Source organism: Hemiscyllium ocellatum, chromosome 23, assembly GCF_020745735.1.
Source record: "Hemiscyllium ocellatum isolate sHemOce1 chromosome 23, sHemOce1.pat.X.cur, whole genome shotgun sequence".
NCBI classification, from domain to species: domain Eukaryota; kingdom Metazoa; phylum Chordata; class Chondrichthyes; order Orectolobiformes; family Hemiscylliidae; genus Hemiscyllium; species Hemiscyllium ocellatum.
This window is the reverse complement of record NC_083423.1, coordinates 30538670-30562247: the sequence shown is the minus strand read 5'-3', so window position 1 is coordinate 30562247 and position 23578 is coordinate 30538670. Positions and strand designations below refer to the sequence as shown.

Sequence of the window (23578 nt, the reverse complement as noted above, 5' to 3'; positions counted from 1 at the left end):
ATTATGTTTTCTTATTGTGCGTCAACAAAGAACAATGTACCCGTTGATGCAGCCAGAAGCCATCTTCCTAAACATTGCAATATTCCTGAGTCCTTACTTCCAATCAGTTTACTCCAGGGTAAGAATTCCAAGTGTTCTGGCAGTTTATTGCACTCATTCATTTGAAGTATTGTTCCTTTTTAGGTAAGTGAATAATCTACTTAAATAACATCAAACTGATAAAAGTTAGAATAGTTTATTGGTAGATTGGTGATTTTTAAACCAAATTATTTGATAAAATTTGGAAGAAAATTGGAGCATTACTGAAATTATGGAATAGAGTTACTAAATGTGGGTAATATATTTAGATAGAGTAAATATTACAGACTAAGATTAATTATACAGTTGCTTTGTAGTGACAATATGATTCCACCTTTCCTTTTGTACTAATCTGATCTTTAAGAACTTTGCAAAGGTAGGTCAAATATTGGAATTGGCTTCTTGTGTGCATTAACCCAAGCACTGAGGGATGGGGTAGGATATCAGAAAAATGCAAAGCAATGTCCGAGATAATTTACAGGGCTACAGAGAAGGTCTGGAAAATGGCACTAGCAAGGTAGCTGCTTCGGGAGCTAGTACAGACATGATGGGTCGATAACCTCTTCCACTGTGAAATTCTGATTCTATTAAAAAAAAGTCTGTTACAGAATGGCACAGCATCTGCTTGATGGCTACTGAACTGAATATTGTTATGACTAGCCTAGCCCACACAAAACATTCTTAAGCAGGCAGACCAAACCATTACTTTGCAATTTGTTTCACTAAATATACAGTGAAAATTAACCAGAGTAAGTTAGCGAGGTTGGCTATCTGTTTTTAAAACTGACAAAAATTTATTCACAAAATTACACAATGAAACACAAAGAACAGAATAAAGAATTCCCACACAACTCAGTCTATCCAAACTAGACTTAATTATGCTGTTCCGAATATACACAATAGTCCCAATAAGCAACCCCCCCCTAAAACACAGTAAAAAAAAGCAACAGATGCATAAAGGTTGAAGTTAGAAGGACAGAAGGAGAGAGAGAGAGTTTGTTTCCATACAGTTAACTTGTTTTGGCCTGAACTGAACTGAACTGAACTGCTCAGCTAGAGAGCAGACCACTCCCCTTTCATTATATAGGTCACTTCTAAAATATGACCACTTTTGCCTGAGGTCTCATCTTTTTACATGTAAACACAAAAGCCTCTTAATACCCTTTAATCTCAAACAAGATTAAATACCCTTTTACCAAACAAGCCAAAGAAAAGGAATAGCTTTTAGAAAAAAGGGACCAGCTTTATGAGATCTTCCCTCTCTAAAAAAACTGAATCATCAATATCAAATGATGGCTTCATTTTTAAAACCCTTCAAAAACCCAGTTAGTAGTCCAAACACACATATACTCTATACTAACCGTAAACAAACAAAACTGCACAACCACATGCAAATTCAGGCTGTGGCATACTCACCACCAAACTCTCCTGTATCTCATTTGATCCTCGATAACCCATCAGCAATGATATTTTCGCCACCTGCCACATGCACAATTGTCAAATTGAATGGCTGCAACAACAGTCTGGCATTTCTGTCCTTAAATTTTTCCACAAATGTCAATGGGTTATGATCAGTGTGTACGATTGTCTCAGATGCATTGCTTGTAATATAAACACTGAAATGTTATAATGCCAACACCAAATTTAAATTTCTCTCTCAACCATTGAACATTTCTGTTGATGAACGTTCAACTTCCTAGAGAAATACTTGATGGGTCTTTCTATTCCTTCATCATCCTCCTGTAGGAGCACCGCACCAACACCCACATCACTCTCATCGATAGCCATCTTGAAAGCTTCATGTAATCCAGGGTGGTTAATACTGGGGCAGTGGTTAACACAGTTTTTAGGCTGTCAAATGTCGTTTAACAGTTTGCTGTCCACTGAAATTTCTTGCCATTTTGTAACAATATGATAAGTGGAGCAGCCATACTGCTAAAGTTCGGCACAAACTTTTGGTAAAATCCACTCAATCCCAGGAACCGTAGTACTGCCATTTTCATTGACGATGTGAGAAATTCCCCAATTATTTTTGTTTTTGCATCATGGGAGGCCATTTGTCCATGTCTAATAACATGGCCCAGGAAGGTGACTTGGGCTTTGGCAACTTCACTTTTAGCGAGGTTTATCACCAAGCCTGCATTCCAAAGTTTGATTAGATTAGATGATTAGATTCCCTACAGTGTGGAAACAGGCCCTTTGACCCAACAAGTCCACACTGACCCTCCGACGAGCAACCCACCCAGACCCATTCCTCTACATTCACCCCCTGACTAATGCACCTAACACTACGGGCAATTTAGCATGGCCAATTCACCTAACCTGCACATCTTTGGACTGTGGGAGGAAACTGGAGCACCCGGAGGAAACCAAAGAGACACTGGGAGAATGTGCAAACTCCACACAGTCACCCAAGGCAGGATTTGAACCTGGATCCCTAATGCTGTGAGGCAGCAGTGCTAACCACTGTTTAGTACAAATAAAATCCCCATAAATAATATAAAATCAAGTATGTATTAAAAGTCTCATCTGCATTTAAAGCTTCTTTACCTATGGAACATTCCCAATTTTCATTTCAGAAGACACAAAAGCAACAAAAGGATAAATTCAGTCAGAGTTTGCAGAATTCTGCTGGGTGTACACTTAAATATGATTCATGAAACCTTTGCCAACATAAAGTAAAGTAAATACAAGCCCTTAGTATGGATAGAACTGCAGTCTTTTGGACAGAGACAAAAAAGAAACTGCGGATGATGGAATCCAAGGTAGACACGCAGGAGGCTGGAAGAACACAGTAAGCCAGGCAGCATTAGGAGGTGAAGTCAGTGTCCAGTGAGAAGAGCGTGAATGTCTCTATTCAACAGTTTTCTATGTGTCTATGTAATCCTCAGGTTAAACCACCACCAGAGAGCAACCCTATGGTCCAGTAGGACTCTGGCAACTTTACCGTTGCCTATGATACAACGATCAAGTCCTGGGCTAGTGATCATATTAGAGAGTAAGGGAAACAAAAAGATGACCAGAAAAGTTTATTATCTTTTAAAGCTTGAACTAGTAATGATGAGCAGCAACTAGAATGTTTCACAAAGTCCAGTGGTTAAAAACTTGGAGTCCTGTTTAATGAACTGAATGAAAATTCAGCTCTTAAATTTCACAGACACAGCCATTCCATACCAATGCATATAGCCACATCATTAGAGTGTTGTATAAGGATGTGATGCCATCTGTAGCCAGTTAGGTAAATAGGTGCCAACAATCTCTTTCTCTGACCAGCTCTACAGGGCTTACTTGATCTAAAATGTCAGAGGAAAATCACTGGGTAATCTGATGACAAGAAGCTCTTATCTTCAACAAGATGTAGTTTACTGCAAGATAGCAATTAGATACAGGTAACCTTAGTGGGATAAGCATTGGGAAAGACTGTTCGGAAACATAGCACAACAGGTCTGTCCTCTTCAATATCCTGAAGTGTTTTCTGTATTTTCCTCACTTAAGTCAGTATGTTATAATCAGATTTGGTGAAGCTTAGTCCACCCTTAAATAACTTTTTCAGAACCTTATACGACAGAGAGATGTAGGAAGGCAATTTGCTTCAACATTGTGAGTTAAGTAGCATCACAGTAATTGCTTGTGCTTTAGACAGATCTGTACCTTCACACAGAGTCATCTAAGCATTTTTCAGTTACTTTACCTGAGCACTAATGTCATATTTGTGCACAATCAGCATGCTAAGGCTGAGAAAGCGTCTCACATGGACGATCATACATGGAACCGTGGGTTCTGAAAATGTCAGCACCTAGAGTACTTTCTTCTTGTGTAATCTTCCCTTTCAGATTCTCCAAGTTTTTTTTTGCTCCTCCTAGGCTGTCATTAACAACTAAGTAGTAGAGTCAAAACTCAGTCCTAAATATCCTTGCTTCAAAACTCTCCATTATGTTCAAGTAAAGAATATAATAAAATTCCCTTCAAACCCATATTAATTGAAGGATCAATGCATTTCCCTTCAAAATTAAGTCATATTTTGATATTTCATGGTTGAGTAAGTGTCCGATTAAAGTTCTATCACAAAGGGTGGCAACATTGCTTCTGCATGAAATTATCTAGAAAATAAACAACAGCCAAATCCTGGAAGAACAAAACAGGCAATGTTACTATCCAAAAAAGACAGTTTAAACATTTTAGGTCTGGACACACACACACGACAATGAGCCTACTTAATGTTTTAACTATTCTGTTGTAGTTCAGCTAATCTGATTATGAGAAACGTGCAGATTACCTAAATACTGCAATGTTAGTTAAAAATACAGTAGGATAAACACGTGAATATGTCAGACTTCTTTTTAAACAATTTCATTTTCTTTTAGGAACATCAAACCCCTAAAGATTGCGAAAGTGATGAATGCAAGGTGGAAGGTATTTAAGCAAAATTTCTCATACTGAAAACTCATTTGTTTTAGAGGTAGTTAAAAACGCATTATATAAACAAAATCTTAATCTTCCTGATCTCTACAGGTTTTATTAAATAAATGTTTGCAGTTAAAAGCAGAAGAAACAAATTATCATCTAGCTACCTACCTGCTCAGAACTTTTTCTAACAATATTTCTTTGCTTTTCTGGTTAATAAATCTATACATAAAAACAAAGAGAGCAATAAACTGTAATTACAGGTTTTATTACCAATTTTTATTGGTAAGTTCTCACGTATCTGGACTTACAGTAAAAATACATGATTGACAGCTGTGTGCCACATCTCAATTGCTTTAACATCTTACACTTTTTAAGCTCTGACTGTGTTTCTTTGCATTTTACACTCTGACCTTGGAACAATTCAATAGCTGAACAGAAAATGGCCATGAGTATTTTTCTCATAAATTTCCACAGGGAGAATGGTATTGCTTCAGACTTTGTTACATTTGTTGGAGAGTCCTTGTGGAAGTCCTTCCTGTTCCTGATTGAAAGACTGAATGTCTCAGTAATTGTGTTCAGCCAATGTTTCTTTTTTGTCTTGTGGCCAAAATGAGCATCATGATTTTGGATGGTGAGTAAAATTCAGGAGAATGTAAAGAAATTCCTCCTGACTAATTAATGATAGAAAAATTATTAGTGTTTAATTATAATGCTCATAATCTTATCTATTATGTTTTTGGAAAATAATGACATAGAAGGAAGCCATTCATTCCATTGTCAAAAGAGAGCTTTCTAACTTAATCCACTTCTTGCTCAGTGAGATGATAGGTAATAGCACTTCAAGTGCATATCCAACTTTTTTAAAATGTCACTACCATTCTTTCATGCAGTGACTTCCAGTCACCCATACAATCTGGATGAAAATGGTCTCAACTGCCTTTAACCTTATGTTCTGGTCATTCTTCTCACTACTGAGGGAAACTGATCTTTCCATCCTCTGGATTCAGGCACTTCATAATTTTGTACATCTCAATTAAATCTTCTTTCAAACCTCCCCTGTTCCAAAGCAAACAAATCCAACCTGTGCAATCTTTTCTCATAGCTAAAATCCTCCATTCCTAGCAACATCCTCATTAATCTCAAACAAAAACAGAAGTTGCTGGAAAAACTCAGCATTTCTGTCAGCATCTGTGAAGAGAAATTAGAGTTAACATTTCAGGTCCCCTGACCCTCCCTCTGAACTGATGGTAGCTAGGAAAATGTCAGTTTATGTGCAAAACGTAGGGTGAGGGGAAGGGGTAAGAAGTAAACAATAGGTGGGGGGATAGAGCTGTAGAGATAGAACAGTTGGACCAAATGGATAATAATGTGGGTAGGAGGATGATTGGCTGTTAATGGAGACTGTTAGTGGCTAACAATAGGCAGTGTGTAATGGCAGACTATGTGATAACAAGGCCTAGTGTGTGGTGGAGGGAGCTAGGACATTGGAGAGTTCAGGCCCTAAAATTATTGAATTCGATATTGAGTCTGAGGGCTGTCCAAACAGAAAATGAGATGTTGTTCTTGCAGCTTCTGCACAGCTTTGGTGGAACACTGCAGCAAGCCTGAGACAGAGATGTTGGCCAGGGAACTGGGTGGTGTGTTAAATTGGCAGGCAACTGGAAGCTCAGGGTCTTTTTTGCAGGCAGAATGTAGATGTTCTACAAAGCGGTCACACAATCTGCGCTTCATTTCCCCAATGTAGAGGAGCCACATTGTGGGCAGCGAATGCAATAGACTAGATTGTGAAAAATGCAGGTAAAGTACTGTTTCACCTGAAAGGTATGTTTGGACCTTTGGATACTGAAGAGGGGAGGAGGTAAGTAGGCAGATGTTCCACCTTCAGCAGTTTCAGGGTAAGGTGCCATGGGGCTGTGGGGGGTGTTAAGAGTGCAGGAAGAGTGAACAAGGGAGTCCCAGAGGGAATGGTCCCTGTGGAAGGCACACAAGGGAAGGGGAGGGGGGAGGGAATGTGTATCTGGTGGTGGCATCTCGCTGGAGGTGGCAGAAATGGCAGCTGATGAACTTCTGGATGTGGATAAGGGGAGCCCTATTTGCTGTTGGGGTAGGAAAGGGCAGAAGGGTCGGACTCCATTAACCTTTCTTCATTAATCTCCTCTATACCCTTGCCAGTGCAATCACATCCGTCCTGCATTAGTGACCAGCACTGTATGAAGTAATTTACCTTCAGCCTACTAAGTGTTTTATACAGCTCTAACATAACATTTCCATTCTTATATTCTATGCTGTACTAACAAGGTAACTCAATCTTGTCTTATTCTCATCTCCCTATCCTTGTACCTTTTGAGATCTGTGGACATTCACTTCAAAGTTTTTCTACAATTATCAATATCATGCCGTTCATTGTGTATTTCCCTGTCTGACCTCACATGAACTCTTACTTCCCAAATTGGATTCTATTTACCATTTTGCTACTCACTACTGAAGCAACAAACTGTGTATTTGGATTTTTAAAATGCTTTGAATAAGGTGTCACTTAAAAAGTCATTGTACAAGACAAGTTATATTAGCATGGACAAAGGATTTAAGAAGAAATGGAAATTGGGACAAATTAGTAATTTTAAGGTTAACAAACTATAACTTGCCAAGTACCATAGGAATCAATGTTGTGACAATAGTGCTGTGAGGAAGGCATATGGTGTACTGGGCTTTATTGGTAGAGGAATTGAGTTCCGGAGTCCTGAGGTCATGTTGCAGTTGTATAAGACTCTGGTGCGGCCTCATCTGGAGTATTGTGTGCAGTTTTGGTCGCCATACTATAGGAAGGATGTGGAGGCATTGGAACGAGTGCAGAGGAGGTTTACCAGGATGTTGCCTGGCATGGTAGGAAGATCGTATGAGGAAAGGCTGAGGCACTTGGGCCTGTTCTCATTGGAGAAAAGAAGGTTTAGGGGAGATTTGATAGCGGTGTATAAGATGATTAAGGGTTTAGATAGGGTAGACACTGAGAACCTTTTACCGCTAATGGAGTCAGCTGTTACTAGGGGACACAGCTTTAAATTAAGGGGTAGTAGGTATAGGACAGATGTTAGGGGTAGATTCTTTACGCAGCGGGTTGTGAGTTCATGGAATGCCCTGCCAGTAGCAGTGGTGAACTCTCCCTCTTTATGGTCATTTAAGCAGGCATTGGATAGGCATATAGAAGTTATTGGGCTAGTGTAGGTTAGGTAGGATTTGGTCGGCGCAACATCGAGAGCCGAAGGGCCTGTACTGTGCTGTATTTTTCTATGTTCTATGACAACTATTACTAATCGGTGATTTGCATGCAGGAACAAATTCTCATGGAGCAAAGTTTGCTGATGATACAAAGATAAGCCAGAAAGCAATATGTGAGGAGGATGCAAAGAGTCTGAATAGAGATATAAAGATAGGCTATGTGAGTGAGTAGACATTTGGCAAATGGAGTATAATATGTAAAAATGTGATGTTGTCTACTTTAGCTGGAAGAATGCTTGTACACAAATCAAAAAAAAAGTTAGCTCCAAGTAAAGCAAGAAATTAACAAGGCAAATGAAATATTGGCCTTTCCTGCAATGAGTACTAGAGTATGAAAACAAGGAAATCGTGTTACAATGGTTCAGAGCGTTAGTGAAACTACCTCTGGTGTATAGTGCACAGCCTGTCTTCTTTCTTAATGAGAGAATATACTTACATTGGAAACAGATTAGAGATGGTTCACTGGGCTGATTCCTGGGAATGAAAGGGTTATCTTACAAGGAGAGGTTGAACAAGTTGAGCCTATACACATTGGAGTTAAGAAGAATGAGTGCTGGTCTTCAAACATAAGATTCTGAAAGGGGCTGACAGGTTAGATGTGAGGAGGCTGTTTCCTCCCATTGTAGAATTGACAGCTAGAGGGTGGAGTTTCAAAATAAGTGATTACTCATTTTGAGAGATGAGAAGGAGGATTGTTAGCATTTGGAATTCTCTTCCACATTGAGATGTGGAGGCTGGGTAATTAAATATATTCAATGCTAAGTTGGAGAGATTTTTGATTAGCAAAGGAGTGAATGGTTATGGCACATGGCATGGAAAATAGAGTTCAGGTTATAATCATATCAGCCATGACCTTACTGAATGGTGGAGCAGGTTCAATGGGCTGAATGGCCAACACCTGTTCCTATTTCTTACATATAAATTAACTTTTACTACTCACCAGGGATATGTAATAACATCTCTGAATGGGTTGACTCTAAAAATAGATTAACATTTTAAAAACTTGTACTACTTGAATGAACTTTAGGGTGGCACAGTGGTCCAGTTTCCTCCCAAACATGTGCAGGTTAGGTGAATTGGCTATGCGAAGTTGCCTGTAGTGTTAGGTGTAGGGGAATGGGTCTGGGTGGGTTGCTCTTTGGAGGGTCGGTGTGGACTTGTTGTGCTAAAGGGCCTGTTTTCACCCTGTAAGTAATCTAAACTGTGAAATGCATGCAACACCTTTCCTGCTTTTGTAAAAGAAATCCATAAACAGCTGAACAGTGATTAGGAAAACTTCTTTTGATACAATGTTGTAATCTTTTATCAAACTATTGGAGTACATTTTATATAAGTACATGTGGGTAACATGATATAATGCTGGAATATTAACTGGATTGCTCTGGTGTCAGTGCTGAATTATCTGATTCTAGCTGTTGCCAGTGTAGAACAATGCACCTGAGCACCCTAGCTGGACGGAAAATATCCCCATCAAATGCAGATAAGACCAGCTGCAACGCACTGTTCTTGGACAATTCACTCATGTAACCTCATAAGTGAAGAATCGCCAATTGTTGGCAAAAGACAAGTTAGATGATATTTGTGGAATGATGCAAAAGGCACAACATTTAGGGACAGAGGAAAATAAATTAGAGAATAAAACATTTCACATCTCTATTTTGTTGCTTTTTAAAGATCTATTTTCCTTGATGCTGGGGCATATAGGGTTATGGGCCAATGACCCGCCCGCTGTGCTGGAAAATGGACTTATAATACAAAGGTGGTTGTTTTTGACTGGCACTGCTTCAGTGGGTCTTCTTCTGTGCTGTTAATTGCTATGACTATGTTGTAAGTACAAACTCTGCTGAAAACACTGATGTAACATTGCATCTTAAAAGCAAGTTTTTCTTTAAAACTGAAGACTTATCTTGTAATTTATATATGGTGTACAATGACATTTTTCTTTACCATAACTTGTATGGTGCTCGACCATAATCTGCATCAAATTTGGCATAGTAAATTTTCTATTGAAAATATTCTTCACAGACCTGATCACAATTGTTGAACTTTGAAAATCTCCGAATCTTATTTTGAAGGAATTGATTGTACACATATCAAGGAACTAGTTCCCAAAGCTTCAAATGGTGTATATATGATTCAGCCAGTAAGAACATCCAAGCCATTTAAGGTATTTCATAATTGTTATCAAATGTGATTTAATTTAGATATTAATGTTTAAGATAGTGATCTGGCAATAGCGATGCATTTCATTGTTTCCTCATATATCTGAAAACTGTTCCTTTTTTTTCAGGCTAATTATTTATACAGTTCAAATCAGATTTTCCAAAATCAGAACAAAATGCAGACTGACTTTGAAAAAAAATTGTAAAATGCAAACTATTCACCCTGGATCAACTAGATCATAAATGAGATCATGAATTTGTTTCTATCATTAAAGCTATTTGACAGATAAATTGAAAGCTGTCTACTCACCCTAATGTAAATTAAAATGCTAAGTTTAGAAGGGAAGTAAATTTAAATGACAGACCTCCGAATCATAGAGCTAACACTCACAATGAAGCAGGTTTCCAGATATCTACATACTTCAGAGCTGTCTGGGATATCTAGTTATACAGATTTGTTTCCCCCCTCAAGTGGAATGGTTTATCTAAAAATGTTGCTTTGATAATGACATGATCTGAAACAAACTGAAAACATTATGTAGGTTTTGTTAATGGCATTGTTGATTTGAAATGTTTTTAGGTGTCAAAGCTAGTTAAACCATAAAAGTCTCTCAATTTTGTTCTGTAGCATTAAACATTATATTACAACATAGCATCCTTGCTTTATATTTTACAAATCGCATAAGTCTCATGTCACGGCTATTAAAAGTTATGCAATACGACAATTGAAGTGAATGGCTGTTATTGTGATTGAAGTGTCTTTACCTCTGAGCAAAGAAGCCCAGATTCAAGTCCCACCCACTCTAGAGGCATTTAATAACATTTATGATGAGAAAATATCAAAAACAACTGAAGTAATGCGGTCCTTGGATTTAGTAATAGGACTGTAAGCGGCCATGCCAGTAAAAAGAAACTGTGGTATCTGAAGCGACTATTAATGTTGTTTGTTTTTGATTTAAGTACAACAGAAAACTGTTGAGAAACTGATTTTAACACTGACAAGAATTTGCAAAGTATTCAAAGAGATCAAACAAGTATTTTATATTTTATCTTAATTATTCATCAATAACCATTCAGGGCTTATCATCTCATTTATGTCTGAGTTAATGATGCTTAAATCTGGTTTATATACGGATTCTATTTTGAAGAGACACTGAAGGTAATTCTTGGGACATTTCTCCTATGACATATTACAACAATATAAATTCTACAATATGTTATAGGTATTTTGTGACATGGAGAATGGAGGTTGGACCATATTCCAGATTAGAAATGGTTTAGATTCCCTGAATTTTCAAAAAGGTTGGGCTGAGTACAAGAAAGGATTTGGACATCCTAGCTGTAAGTATTCTCAACTTCTAGAATAGTTACTACTTCTCAGGTTCACTGTTCTAATGGTCACCTGACTGTCTTTCTATTACCTGCTAGAACTTTCAGCTCATCTGAGTTTTGCTACCTATCACCTGATATTTCATCCTCGTGTATGGATCTTTCCATGACATTCTCCTTCTCAAATCTCCATAGCTTTTACTAACTGTACAGCCCCTACCAATTCTCATGGGAGGGGACGGGGTAGATTTTGATTAAATATTTTATGAACGACAAAGGTCACCAACATAGCTCTTAAACTGCAACGATCTTGGGGAAGAAGTTGAAGGGCATGCAAGGAGTTGCTACCTAAGGGGGATTGAACAACATTTTAGTGAGATGTCATCGACCATCAAACTCAAATACTCATGCCACATGACAAACTTACAAGTTAGAACATGTCCTCCAGCTAAGAGCCTTTTCCACCTCTTGCACCTTATCCTACTCTACACACATAGCTTGTCTTTGTTTCCAGTCCTACATATTTCCAAGAGGAAGACTTATAGGCTACTAATGTATAAGATAAACTTGGTTTTGCACAAATCTTTAAAACATCACAAAATCACTTCTGCACAAGGCAGATGACTTTATGCACACTACTGTTGATGCAACTATGAAAAAGCTCTTAAATTAATATAACTGCAACAATAGCCAGATGTGAACCAGAGGGAAGATTTGCTGATTTTGCAATCAATAGAAATAAAAATCTTATAGGGTTTGAAATAGTTTCACTAGAGACGAGATCAGAATAAAAACTCTCATTTCCTTTGCATAACTTGAAGAACTCCCCATCATTTCTATGAAATGTCAAAAACTGATTATAAAAATGCATTAAAAATGTTTTCTGTGTAACGTTTTGGAGTTTCTTCATTTATAAAGGTGAACATTGGCTGGGATTGGAAAACATTTACTTACTGACTAACCAGGCAAATAAGAAATTTAAACTTCGTGTAGAATTAAAAGACTTTGAAGACAACAGTGCACATGCAGAATATTCTGAATTCTGGATTGACAGTGAAACAGAATTTTACAGACTTCATCTGGGAAATTACTCAGGAAATGCAGGTAGAAACATATTTGTTTTGTCATAGAAGATTGTGGATTCATATTCCAGTTTAGAACTTAAGCACTTGACCCTTTGTACCTCAATAGCCTATTAGAGGTGTTACCTTGAGCATGAACTATAGCAAATCACATGGTAAAATTCAGAGCTGCAGACCTAGTCATCATTTCCCCTCAGTAAACATCAAAATATTTCATCATGATAGCACCATGATTTTCAAGCAACAAGTGACATTACAAGTTCCTAAATGGGTTTTGAAGTGCTATGGGATATCCTGAGGAAATGATGACATTGGCACAAATGTATTATTTGCAACTATTTGAAAAGGCCAATTCCAGAGTGCTATCTATTCAGTTGAAATACTGGTAATATCATAAAGTTCTTAACTATTCTTTTTATAAAGCATCAATTCTTGGAATGCTGGCTAGCCAAATGTCTTACAAAATTACAAAGGAAAAATATGCTTTATATTTCTACAAGCTAAATAATGTAAACTAGTGTACTGTTCTGGAATCAAGTTGGGTTTTTAAGAAGAACCCACAGATTCCAAGTGGTTATGCTTCATTCTTGCTACAAAAACAATTTTAAATATCCAATAATTTTATTTGTTTTAAATGTAATCCTTGTGATGGTCTTGTGATGCAAGAGTGGAGATGTCAATGACTGCATAAAGGTTGACAGCAATATCATTTGTTTTTGGGCTCAGGTGATGCTTTCAGAGGACCAGGACCCCCAGAAGATGACCAAAATAGTCATATGTTTAGTACTTATGACCAGGATAATGATGACTGCAAACCCTGCATCTTCGGTGACACTGCAATTGAAAGTTGCAGTGCTATGTTTGGTAGTGGATGGTGGTTCAGTCAATGTGGAATGGCAGATTTAAATGGGGACTGGCATTCAAAAGATAATAACATTGGCTGGTTGTCTGGAGTACACTGGAAAACTTGGAAAGAGGTACCATATTCATTCCAAGTCAGTCAGTTAAAAGTTCATTCAGTGTAAGTTTGTTAACACAACTAGTGTGAGACTAATATAAACAGTAAACTTACATCTTTCAATAAGTCACAACTTTTATCTAATTCTTGCTACCTAAGCAGATTAAAATCTGTTACAAATAAACATTGTAAACTAACTCATGATTAAAAATGTGCAATTTAACTTGTTTTTACAATAAATCAAAACACTTGATAAACAAGAGAGGAAATGCTGCAATACTCAGCAGGTAGGGCAACATCTATGAAGAAATAAACGTTAATGGTTCAGTTTAGTGGCTTTTCATCAAAAGTTCTGAATATAGGTCATCAACCTGAAACGTTAACTGTGTGTTTTTACACATCTTATTTGATCTGTTGGGCATTTCCAAAATTGTGGGGTTTTTTTTAATATCTAGTATCTGCAGTGTTTTGCTTTAATGTCTGAATTTTGTTGTATAATCTCACAGATATAACTTGGTGATCAAATAAGAACAACTGTGGCTAACAGTTGCGAACATCAGTCCCTAATCAAAAATAAAGTGATACAGAAATCAGATCATGTCTTCTGGTTTGAATACAAATTATTCTCAACTCTCCTCCATTTCATTTAGATTTGTCAATGATAGCTCCAAGGTGGGTATAAACTGAACCTGTTTTGGTAAAATTATATGACAGATGCAGGAGTGGAAGTGATAATATTTTTCAAGGTACTTTTCTGCTCTTTTTCTCGAGCAACTGCACTTCTGTAGTGCTACAGTAAGGGGTGGGCAACTATCTCCTCATGATATTCAATGGTATGACCAATCAGACATATAAATACTGTGCTACAGTAAGGGGTGGGCAACTATCTCCTCATGACATTCAATGGTATGACCAATCAGACATATAAATACTGTGGTTACAAAAGCAAGTCAGGGGATTGGAATTGTGTAGTGAGTAACTCACATCCTGTCTCTCTGAAGTTGTCCACTGGTCTGCCAGGTATAGTGAGGAATAGCCTGGATGAGTGTAGTTCCAACAACACTCAAGAATCCCATTTGATCCAGGAAAAAAACAGCTCTCTCAGTTAACACTACAACCACAACATTAAACACTCATTCCTTCCATCACCCGACACTGTGTCAGCAGTGAGCAGCATCTACATGATGCACTGTAGCAACGCACCAAGGCTCCTTCGACAACACCTTTGAAACCCATGTCTACACCTGAAAGGACATGGGAACCTGCATATTAAATGATGAAGTGGTTAAATGCCAACACAGGCAGAGAAAGCATCCAAACATGCATTACTTTCACATTTAAGAACCAACACTGGCACACTGATAGGCTGGCTGCGCAACACAATTGCTAACTATGACAGTTGACAGATAGGTGGGCAGTGGGCAGACATCCTACTGGATTTAACATTGTCCTTGCCTTCAAACTAGTCAGCAGAGGAGTGTTAAATCCAACTCTAGGAAACATTTGGAAGTGGTCTGATTTCCTTAAGAAATCTGAAATGGTGCCTACCTAAAGAATGCAACTTTTAAAGATTTATTGTAGAATCTGTTTTTGTTCATTTAAGTGAAGCAAAGGCAAATTCGTTACAATTAAGTTCTGTTCGGTGCATACACTAATTAAAGTCTATTTTATGACGATTAAGCCACAATTTGTGTGCAAGTCTGCACTTAGTTGATTTCATAAACAAGAGTTTCCCTGATCCAAATAAATCCTAAATTGATTGGGCAATGGATCCATTACGGTTTGGGGTGTGATGCCCTTTTTATTTTACAAGTATTCAACATGACAAAGATTTAAGCTCATGTGAAGAAGTGTAGCCTCAAAAGACACTGTTTTAATTGTAAACATAGCTGACCATTAAATGAGAGCATAGTGTTTCATCCTCTTTAGAGTGCATACAAATGCTGAACAGTAAAACATTAAACATTCTTGTATAAGCATAACTATAGCATAAAGTTGTCTGTAACACTGATTTTTTTTAATATGGCACAGATATACAAATATCTACATGAATACAAATAGACAATGCAGAATTTTAAAATTGCTAATATTTGAAATTTAACAGGCATTAATAATTTACTTCAAATTAGATTGATTTTAATTTAAATTTGACTTTCAGTTACATAAAAGATGAATACTTGAGAGCCATGTAAACGTTAAACATCCAAATAATAATTATTGAAATTAATTCTCAACAGGAAATCCTCAAGATGTGGCTGATATCCCCGATTGACGAGTTTAGTCACAACTGGAGAAAGAGAAAAAAAATATCAGTTTAAGGAAATCAGAAAACTCCTTGGTAGATAAACTTTGAAATTGTAGTCATGCATTGGAGATGCTGGTGTTGGGCTAGGGTATACAAAGTTAAAAATCACAACACCAGATTATAGTCCAACAGGTTTATTTGAAAGCACTAGCTTTCGGAGCGCTCTGAAAGCTTGTGCTTCCAAATAAACCTGTTGGACTATAACGTGGTGTTGTATGATTTTTAACTGTGAAATTGTTCTTTTCTAACTAGATCAGGTGGAAGCCCTTAATAATTATTTTTAAAACACAAAAAAAAATACATATATAGAAATGTAAGATATAGCAACCTTGGGTTAAAAGTCACAAATGCAACTTCAACACTGGCTGGCAAACATACAATGAACAAGATTCCAAAGCAATACATCACCCTAACACTGGATCTTCCAACACTTCATATACATGAATTGACTTCAGATAGTATCTACAAATTAGCTTGCAGTAAACAAATAAGTTATTACACTATGGGTGGCATAGTGGTTAGCACTGCTGCCTCACAGCGCCAGAGACCCGGGTTCAATTCCCGTCTCAGGCAGTTGTCTGTGTGGAGTTTGCACATTCTCCTAGTGTCTGCGTGGGTTTACTCCGGGAGCTCCGGTTTCCTCCCACAGTCCAAAAATGTGCAGGTTAGGTCAACTGGCCATGCTAAATTGCCCATAGTGTTAGGTGAAGGAGTGGGTGTAGGGGAATGGGCATGGGTTGCACTTCGGCGGGTCGGTGTGGACTTGTTGGGCCGAAGGGCCTGCTTCCACACTGTCAGTAATCTAATCTATTCTAAAAAAAAAGAGTATGTAATTCAGTAAACGAATAGCTTTGAAAATATACCAACTCATCACAAAAAGTTACTACTACGTATTGAAGATATAAAAATAATGCTATTGCATCTATTGTATTCACTGTCACAGAACCACTAATTGTCATGACAATGGTTCCTGCTCCAAATATCTTGACAATGTTGATCATTTAAAAAAAAAATCATGGGTATGAATCTACAAAGAACAGAAAACAAATATACATGCAATATAAGTAGTACCACAATTGGTTTTGGATTGGACTTGTGATTCTACCGACTTTTGGGCACAATGATGCCGATGAATTAGTATTCTTCCATGTTGAGCAATACTTGGAGGAAACACTAAGGGTGGCAGGGGCACAAAATATACTCTGGATGAGGGCTTTCAATGTCCACCACCATAAATAGATTAGTTGCAGCACCACTGATCAAGTTGTTTGGATCCTAAAAGACCTAGCTGCTTGACTATATCTGTGGCAGGTGGATGAGGGAATCAAGAGGAAAAGCAAATGTGACCTCATCCTTACCAATCTACTGCCTGCACAGACATCTGTCCATGACAGTTTCAGTAAGAGTGACCCATGCACAGTCCTTATGAAGATGAAATCCTGCCTTCACCTTGGGAATAATCTCCATTGGGCTGTGTGGCACTATCACCATACAAATGAGACAGACTTCAAACAGATTTAACAACTCGAGACTGGACATCCATGAGTGCCGTGGGTCATCAACAGCAGCAGAATTGTACTCCAGCAAAATCTTCAACGCCATGGCCTGGTGTATCCTACACTCAACCATTACCATAAACCAAGGGATCAATCCTGGTTCAATGGAGAGTGCAGGAGGGCATGCCAGGAGCAGCATGAGACATAGCTACAAATGAAGTGTCAACCTGGTGAAACTACCAAACAGGACTACTTGTTGACCAAACAGTGTAAGCAGCAAGTGATAAAGTCAAGTGATCCCACAACCTCTGCAGTCCTGCCACATCCAGTTGGGAATAGTGGTGAACAATTAAAGAATTCACAGGATGAGGCGGTTCTGCAAATATTCCCATCCAAAACGATGGAAGAGCCCAACACATCAGTGCAAAAAATAAGACCGAAACTTTTGCAGCAATCTTCAGTCAGAAGTGCCAAGTGGATGATCCATCACGGCCTCCTCTAATGGTCCCCATGAGATCAACAAAACAGTTGAAGGCACTGGATATTGCAAAGAGTATGGGCCCTGGCAACATTACAGCAATAGTACTGAAACCTTGTGCTCCAGATCTAGCTGCTCACCTAGCCAAGCCCTTCCAGTACAATTACAATGCAGTTAGTTCTGCTATAATGTGGTAGTTCCATTCTCATGCAATCCTATGTTATAAGAAAATCACGTAATAGCAGCAACATTTAAACTAATGGAGCCAGAATCACATAATAACCAATAAACTTTAAAAGTTTGCACTACACAAACATTGCCCCCAGTTTGTCAATTGTGTTACAGCAAATTCATATTAACGAAACGCACATTATAGCAGAACGACCTGTATTGGCATCCACCTGATGATCTAGAAAATTGGTATGTCCTGGAAAAACAGGTATGTTCAGTTAATAAAAAGAAATCCAACCTAGCCACTAACATGCTCCATCAATCGACTTTCAATCATCAGTCAGGTGATGGAAGGTGTCATCAACAATCCTATCAACCAGCACCTGCTCAGTGGCACCCAGTTGGGTTCCACCATGTCACTCAGCTCCTGACTTCATTACAACCTTGGTTCAAACATGGACAGAAGAGCTGAACTGCAAAAGTGAAGTGGGAGTAACAGCCCTTGACGTCGAGGTTGCATTCGACCAAGTGTGGCATCAAAGTGCCCGAGCAAAACTAGAATTAATGTTTATCATGAGCATTGCCATCGGTTGGAGTAATACCTGGCACGTAGGGAGATAGTAATGGTTACTGAAGGTCAGTCATCCCAGTTCCAGGAAAACGCTGTAGGAGTTTCTCAGGATAGTGTCCTAGGTCCAACCATCTTCAGCCTGCTTCATCAACGGCCTTCCCTTCATCATAAGGTTGGAAGTGGAGATGTTTGCCAATGATTGCACAATGTTCAGCACCATTTGTGACTCCTCAGATACTGAAGCAGTCCATGTTCAAATGCAACAAGATCTAGTCAATATCCAGGCTTGAGCAGACAAGCCACAAGTAACATTCACTCACATGAACACCAGACTATGACCATTACCAGTAAGAGCTAATGTAACTATCGCCTCTCCACATTCAACAGTGTTATCATCACTGAATCAGCCACTAATAACATCCTTGGGGTTACCATTGAGAAACTCTACTGGAACCACCACATAAACACAGACATCAAGAGCACATCAGAGGTTAGGAATCCTATGGAGAGTAACTCACCTCAGCATGTTATCAGCTACAAGGCACAAGTCAGGAGTGTGGTGGAATACTCCCCAATTACCTGGATGCATGCTCCAACAATTCAAGAAGCTTGACACCATACAGGACGAAAAAGCCCACTTGTTTGATCACATCCACAAACATCCACTCCTTCCATCACTGATGCTCAGTAGCAGCATTTCTGCACAGCAAAACTTCAAAAGATCCTCAGCCAACACCTTCCAAATCTATGAACACTTCCATTAAGAAGGACAAGGTCAAGGACAAGAACGCCGCCACCTGCACGATTCCTGCAAGCCACTCACCATCCTGATTTGAAAATACATCATTGTTCCTTACTACCACTGGATCAAGATCCTGGAATTTATTCTTGAATGGCATCATGGGTCAACCCACAACAGGTCGATTACAGCAGTTCAAAAAGGTATCTCAACATTACCCTCTCAAGAGCAACTAGAGACAGGTAATACATGCTGGCCAGCCAGCGATGCTCACATCTCATTAATGTATTTTTAAAAAATTTACACATGACAGTTGTTATTTTTACAGGTACAGTTTCACTTACAGATTCAACAAAATATTTTTCAGCAGTAATATCAGTAATGTTACATCTGACTTAAAGGGAAATGGGACTGTTGATGGATGAACCTACATACCCTACCTTTGAATAGGAAATGTGAGTAATGTTTAAATGTTTTGTAGGATTGCTGCATCACAGTAAAGTTGGGATGTATTGTCATTTGCTTTTCAGCATCATACTGCCAGGCTTCAGAGATCAACTGACTACGGAATTTCAGAATCAGACTGAAAATATTGTGTATGATATTCATCACTGGAGCAGCTTTCTCTGTTAATAATCCCCTATAAAATCAAAAAAAAGAACATTAGTTCCAAATATTTTGCCTTCATTATCAACTACAAGCCATATTTTCTGTGAATAGACATCACTTTAAGTCCAAAAATAAAAATATTTGTTTTAAATATGCGTTATGATGTAATGGAATAAGAGTTAGAGCCACTAAAGCCACTTTTGACCCTTATAAAGTACAAGTATATGGCATGCAGACAACTCATTTTCTATTCTGTTCAATCTTTACATCAGAAGTATTCTTCTTTTCCCTTCTAAAAATAAGAGCATAATCAATAGCAACAAGCTATTTAACTTTATTCTCACTCATTTGCTTTTCAGTTATTTAATTTTAGGATTATGACGCCACTCTCAGTTCAGCATTCTTTCTACAATGTTTCTTACACTTCATCAGTGTTGCTGTGCAGCCAAATAGTTACCATAAAATAGGACATACCAGGAAATACTTTAGAATGGCTGCAGTCAAAAATAAACAATTCTTGCCTGAAAATGCCTTTGTTGAGGTAATCTGCATGTGTTCTGTGGAGTTCATCCAGGTTTCCAACTGATGACAACTTGTGTCCAAATTCACACCAGGTCACATGCAAGATCTGATTAGCAATGTAACCTTGAATGACTTTGACAAAATGCTGCATTTCATGCCGATAGAGTTGAAGTTGATGAAATTGAACTGAATTTGAAGAACGATTCACTAAAGCTAAAAGAAAAAAATAAATTATAAATTTCATAATGCTAGAAAAATAGGTGGAGGCTTACACTTATAAGGCACAAGACTTCTCAAGATCAGTTGGTCAGAAGCAAGAGATAATAAATATTCAGCAATTGTACTGCTATTGAATTAGTTAATTATTCTTATACCACAATTTTAACAGAATTAGCTAATTTTAGCTAATGCTGAGAGTAGTATATTTTCAGTACTTATAGAGTCATAGAGATGTACAGCATGGAAACAGACCCTTCAGTCCAACCTGTCCATGCCGACCAGATATCCCAACCCAGTCTTGTCCCACCTGCCAGCACCGGCTCATATCCCTCCAAACCCTTCCTATTCATACACCCATCCAAATGACTCTTAAATGTTGCAATTGTACCAGCCTCCACCACATCCTCTGGCAGCTCATTCCATACATGTACCACCCTCTGCGTGAAAAAGTTTCCATAGGTCTCTTTTATATCTTTTCCCTCTCATCCTAAACCTATGCCCTCTAGTTCTGGACTCCCCAACCCCAGGGAAAAGACTTTGCCTATTTACCCTATCCATGCCCCTCAATTTTGTAAACCTCTATAAGGTTACCCCTCAGCCTCTGACACTCCAGGGAAAACAGCCCCAGCCTGTTCAGCCTCTCCCTGTAGCTCAGATCCTCCAATCCTGGCAACATCCTTGTAAATCTTTTCTGAACCCTTTCAAGTTTCACAACATCTTTTCGATAGGAAGGAGACCAGAATTACATGTGATATTCTAACAGTGGCCTAACCAATGTCCTGTACAGCTGCAACATGACCTCCCAACTCCTGTACTCAGTACTCTGACCAATAAAGGAAAGCATACCAAACGCCTTAGACATAAGGCATTATTTATGATAAATAGCACCTCAATATATATTGTGTATTCCCAAATTCAATTACCCTATCAACAAAGGAGGGCTTTATTATCTTCAGGTACAATAACAAGAAACATTTTTATAAAGTGATCAAAATTCCAATTTAAAGTCGTCATAATTTCACCAATTATAGATTGATAAATAAATGTTCTGGATCAAAGATCACTGATTCATCGAGATTAGCACTTTCATATTGTGATTCTACAAATAGCATTATGTTCCTAATAAACATTCATTCAATTCCTTTTAAATAAACACAACCAAATGTTTCGATTACTTCAGCCCCATATTCTCTATATCTGCAAAAATTCACATTAAATCTACTTTCAACCACTTCTGCAGAGACTGAAGTCTCAGGATAAGCAATTTCTTTCTTTAATCCTCATTTTCAGAAAAATAATCCTGAGGTGGCCCCTTGACTACTTTCAATAATTATACATGGTCAGTTATACATTCAAGGGAGAAAGTGGCACCCAGGAAATGCTCAGCAATTACAGACCTGTTAGTTTAACTTCTGTGGTGGCGTAAATTCTAGGAACAATAATTCAGGATAGAATAAATAATCACATAGACCAATGTTAATTAAAGTGAACCAGCATGAATGTCTCAAGGGAAATTTGTTTAATTAACGTGCCAGAGCTTTCTGAAGAGATAAAAGTTTGATTAAGGTAATGCTATTGATGTGGAGAACATGGACATATGAAAGATGTTCTATACAGTATCACACATAGACATGTGATAAATGTTAGAACTTGTGAAACAAAAGTGGCAGTAACAACATGGATCCTAAATTAGGTAAGTGGTAGAGAAACAGAAAGCAATGGTCAATGGATATTTTCAGGCTGGCTGAAAATTTGTAGTGGAGTTCCCTGTAATTTAGACTTCAGCCCCTTGCTTTTCCTGATATATATTAATGAACTAGACTTTGGCATGCAGGGGACAACTTCAAAGATTGCAGACATTACAAACTTTGCAACTATCGTAAACTGTGAAGAGGACAGTATAGAACTTCAAAAGGACACTGACAAGTTGAGGGAATAAGCAGATGGGGCAGATGAAGTTCAATGGGGACAGGTGAGGTAATAATCTTGGTAGAAAGAATATGCAGAGTAAGCATAAAATAAAAGCGAGCACTCTAACCAGTATATAAGAGCAGAGTTTATATATAAACTAGTCTAGTTTACATCCAGACTTTACACTGGATGTAAATGTGCATAGTCATTAAAAGGTGGCAGGACAAATGCAGAGCATAATTAATAAAGAATACAGTATATTAGGCTTACTTAACAGAGATACAGAGTAAAAGAGCTGAAGGTTTTGCTGAACCTATTTAAGACACTAGCTAGATCTCAGTCGAAGTATTGTGTACAGTTTTGGATGCCAGAATTTAGGAAGGTTTTAATTGCATTGCAGCAAGCTTTTTTTTAAAACATTTACTCATGGACTATGGGCAACTTTGGCTGGGTCAGCATTTATTATTTATCCATACGGGCCTTTGAAAGGTGGTGGCGACTGAAAAAGAGATTTATGAGAATCATCCAAGAACGAAGAAATTTCAGGTATGAAGACAGATTGGAGAAGTTGATCTGTTTTCTTTGGAGTGGAAAACATAGGAACAGGATTAGGCCATTTAGCCCATTGAGCTGAAAATGTGTTGCTGGTTAAAGTGCAGGAGGTCAGGCAGCATCCAAGGAACAGGAAATTCGACGTTTCGGGCATAAGCCCTTCATCAGGAATGAGGAAAGTGTGTCCAGCAGACTAAGATAAAAGGTAGGGAGGAGGGACTTGGGGGAGGGGCGATGGAGATGTGATAGGTGGAAGGAGGTCAAGGGGAGGGTGATAGGCCGGAGTGGGGTGGGGGCGGAGAGGTCAGGAAGAAGATTGCAGGTTAGGAGGGCGGTGCTGAGTTCGAGGGAATCGACTGAGACAAGGTGGGGGGAGGGGAAATGAGGAAACTGGAGAAATCTGAGTTCATCCCTTGTGGTTGGAGGGTTCCCAGGCCGAAGATGAGGCGCTCTTCCTCCAACCGTCGTGTTGTTATGTTCATCCACTTTACCAACACCTTCCACCCCGACCTCAAATTCACCTGGACCGTCTCAGACTCCTCCCTCCCCTTCCTAGACCTTTCCATTTCTATCTCAGGCGACCGAATCAACACAGACATCTACTATAAACCGATTGACTCCCACAGCTACCTAGACTACACCTCCTCCCACCATGACCCCTGTAAAAACGCCATCCCATATTCCCAATTCCTTCGTCTCCGCCGCATCTGCTC

The 23578-nt window shown here is 38.5% G+C and overlaps 2 protein-coding genes across 3 annotated transcripts in view; one reads left to right on the top strand and one right to left on the bottom strand.

Annotated features, from left to right (window-relative positions):
- The first annotated feature begins 529 nt into the window (after window positions 1-529).
- Window positions 530-13359, top strand: LOC132826599 (angiopoietin-related protein 5-like). Its single transcript, XM_060842556.1, has 6 exons — window positions 530-595; window positions 4443-4491; window positions 9837-9928; window positions 11147-11264; window positions 12171-12356; window positions 13061-13359. Exons 1-6 carry the CDS (start codon window positions 530-532, stop codon window positions 13357-13359), a joined length of 810 nt encoding a protein of 269 aa, XP_060698539.1.
- A 2047-nt stretch (window positions 13360-15406) lies between these two features.
- LOC132826729 (gamma-tubulin complex component 6-like) overlaps window positions 15407-23578 on the bottom strand; it is a 55835-nt gene continuing 47663 nt past the window's right edge. For both annotated transcript variants that reach the window (XM_060842849.1, XM_060842850.1), the window contains exons 24-26: window positions 20183-20396; window positions 19493-19692; window positions 15407-15579 (exon numbers count right to left, since the gene is read on the bottom strand). In XM_060842849.1, coding sequence (XP_060698832.1) covers window positions 15488-15579; window positions 19493-19692; window positions 20183-20396 — 506 coding nt within the window. In that variant the 3' untranslated portion in view covers window positions 15407-15487. The remainder of the gene's footprint in view (window positions 15580-19492; window positions 19693-20182; window positions 20397-23578) is intronic.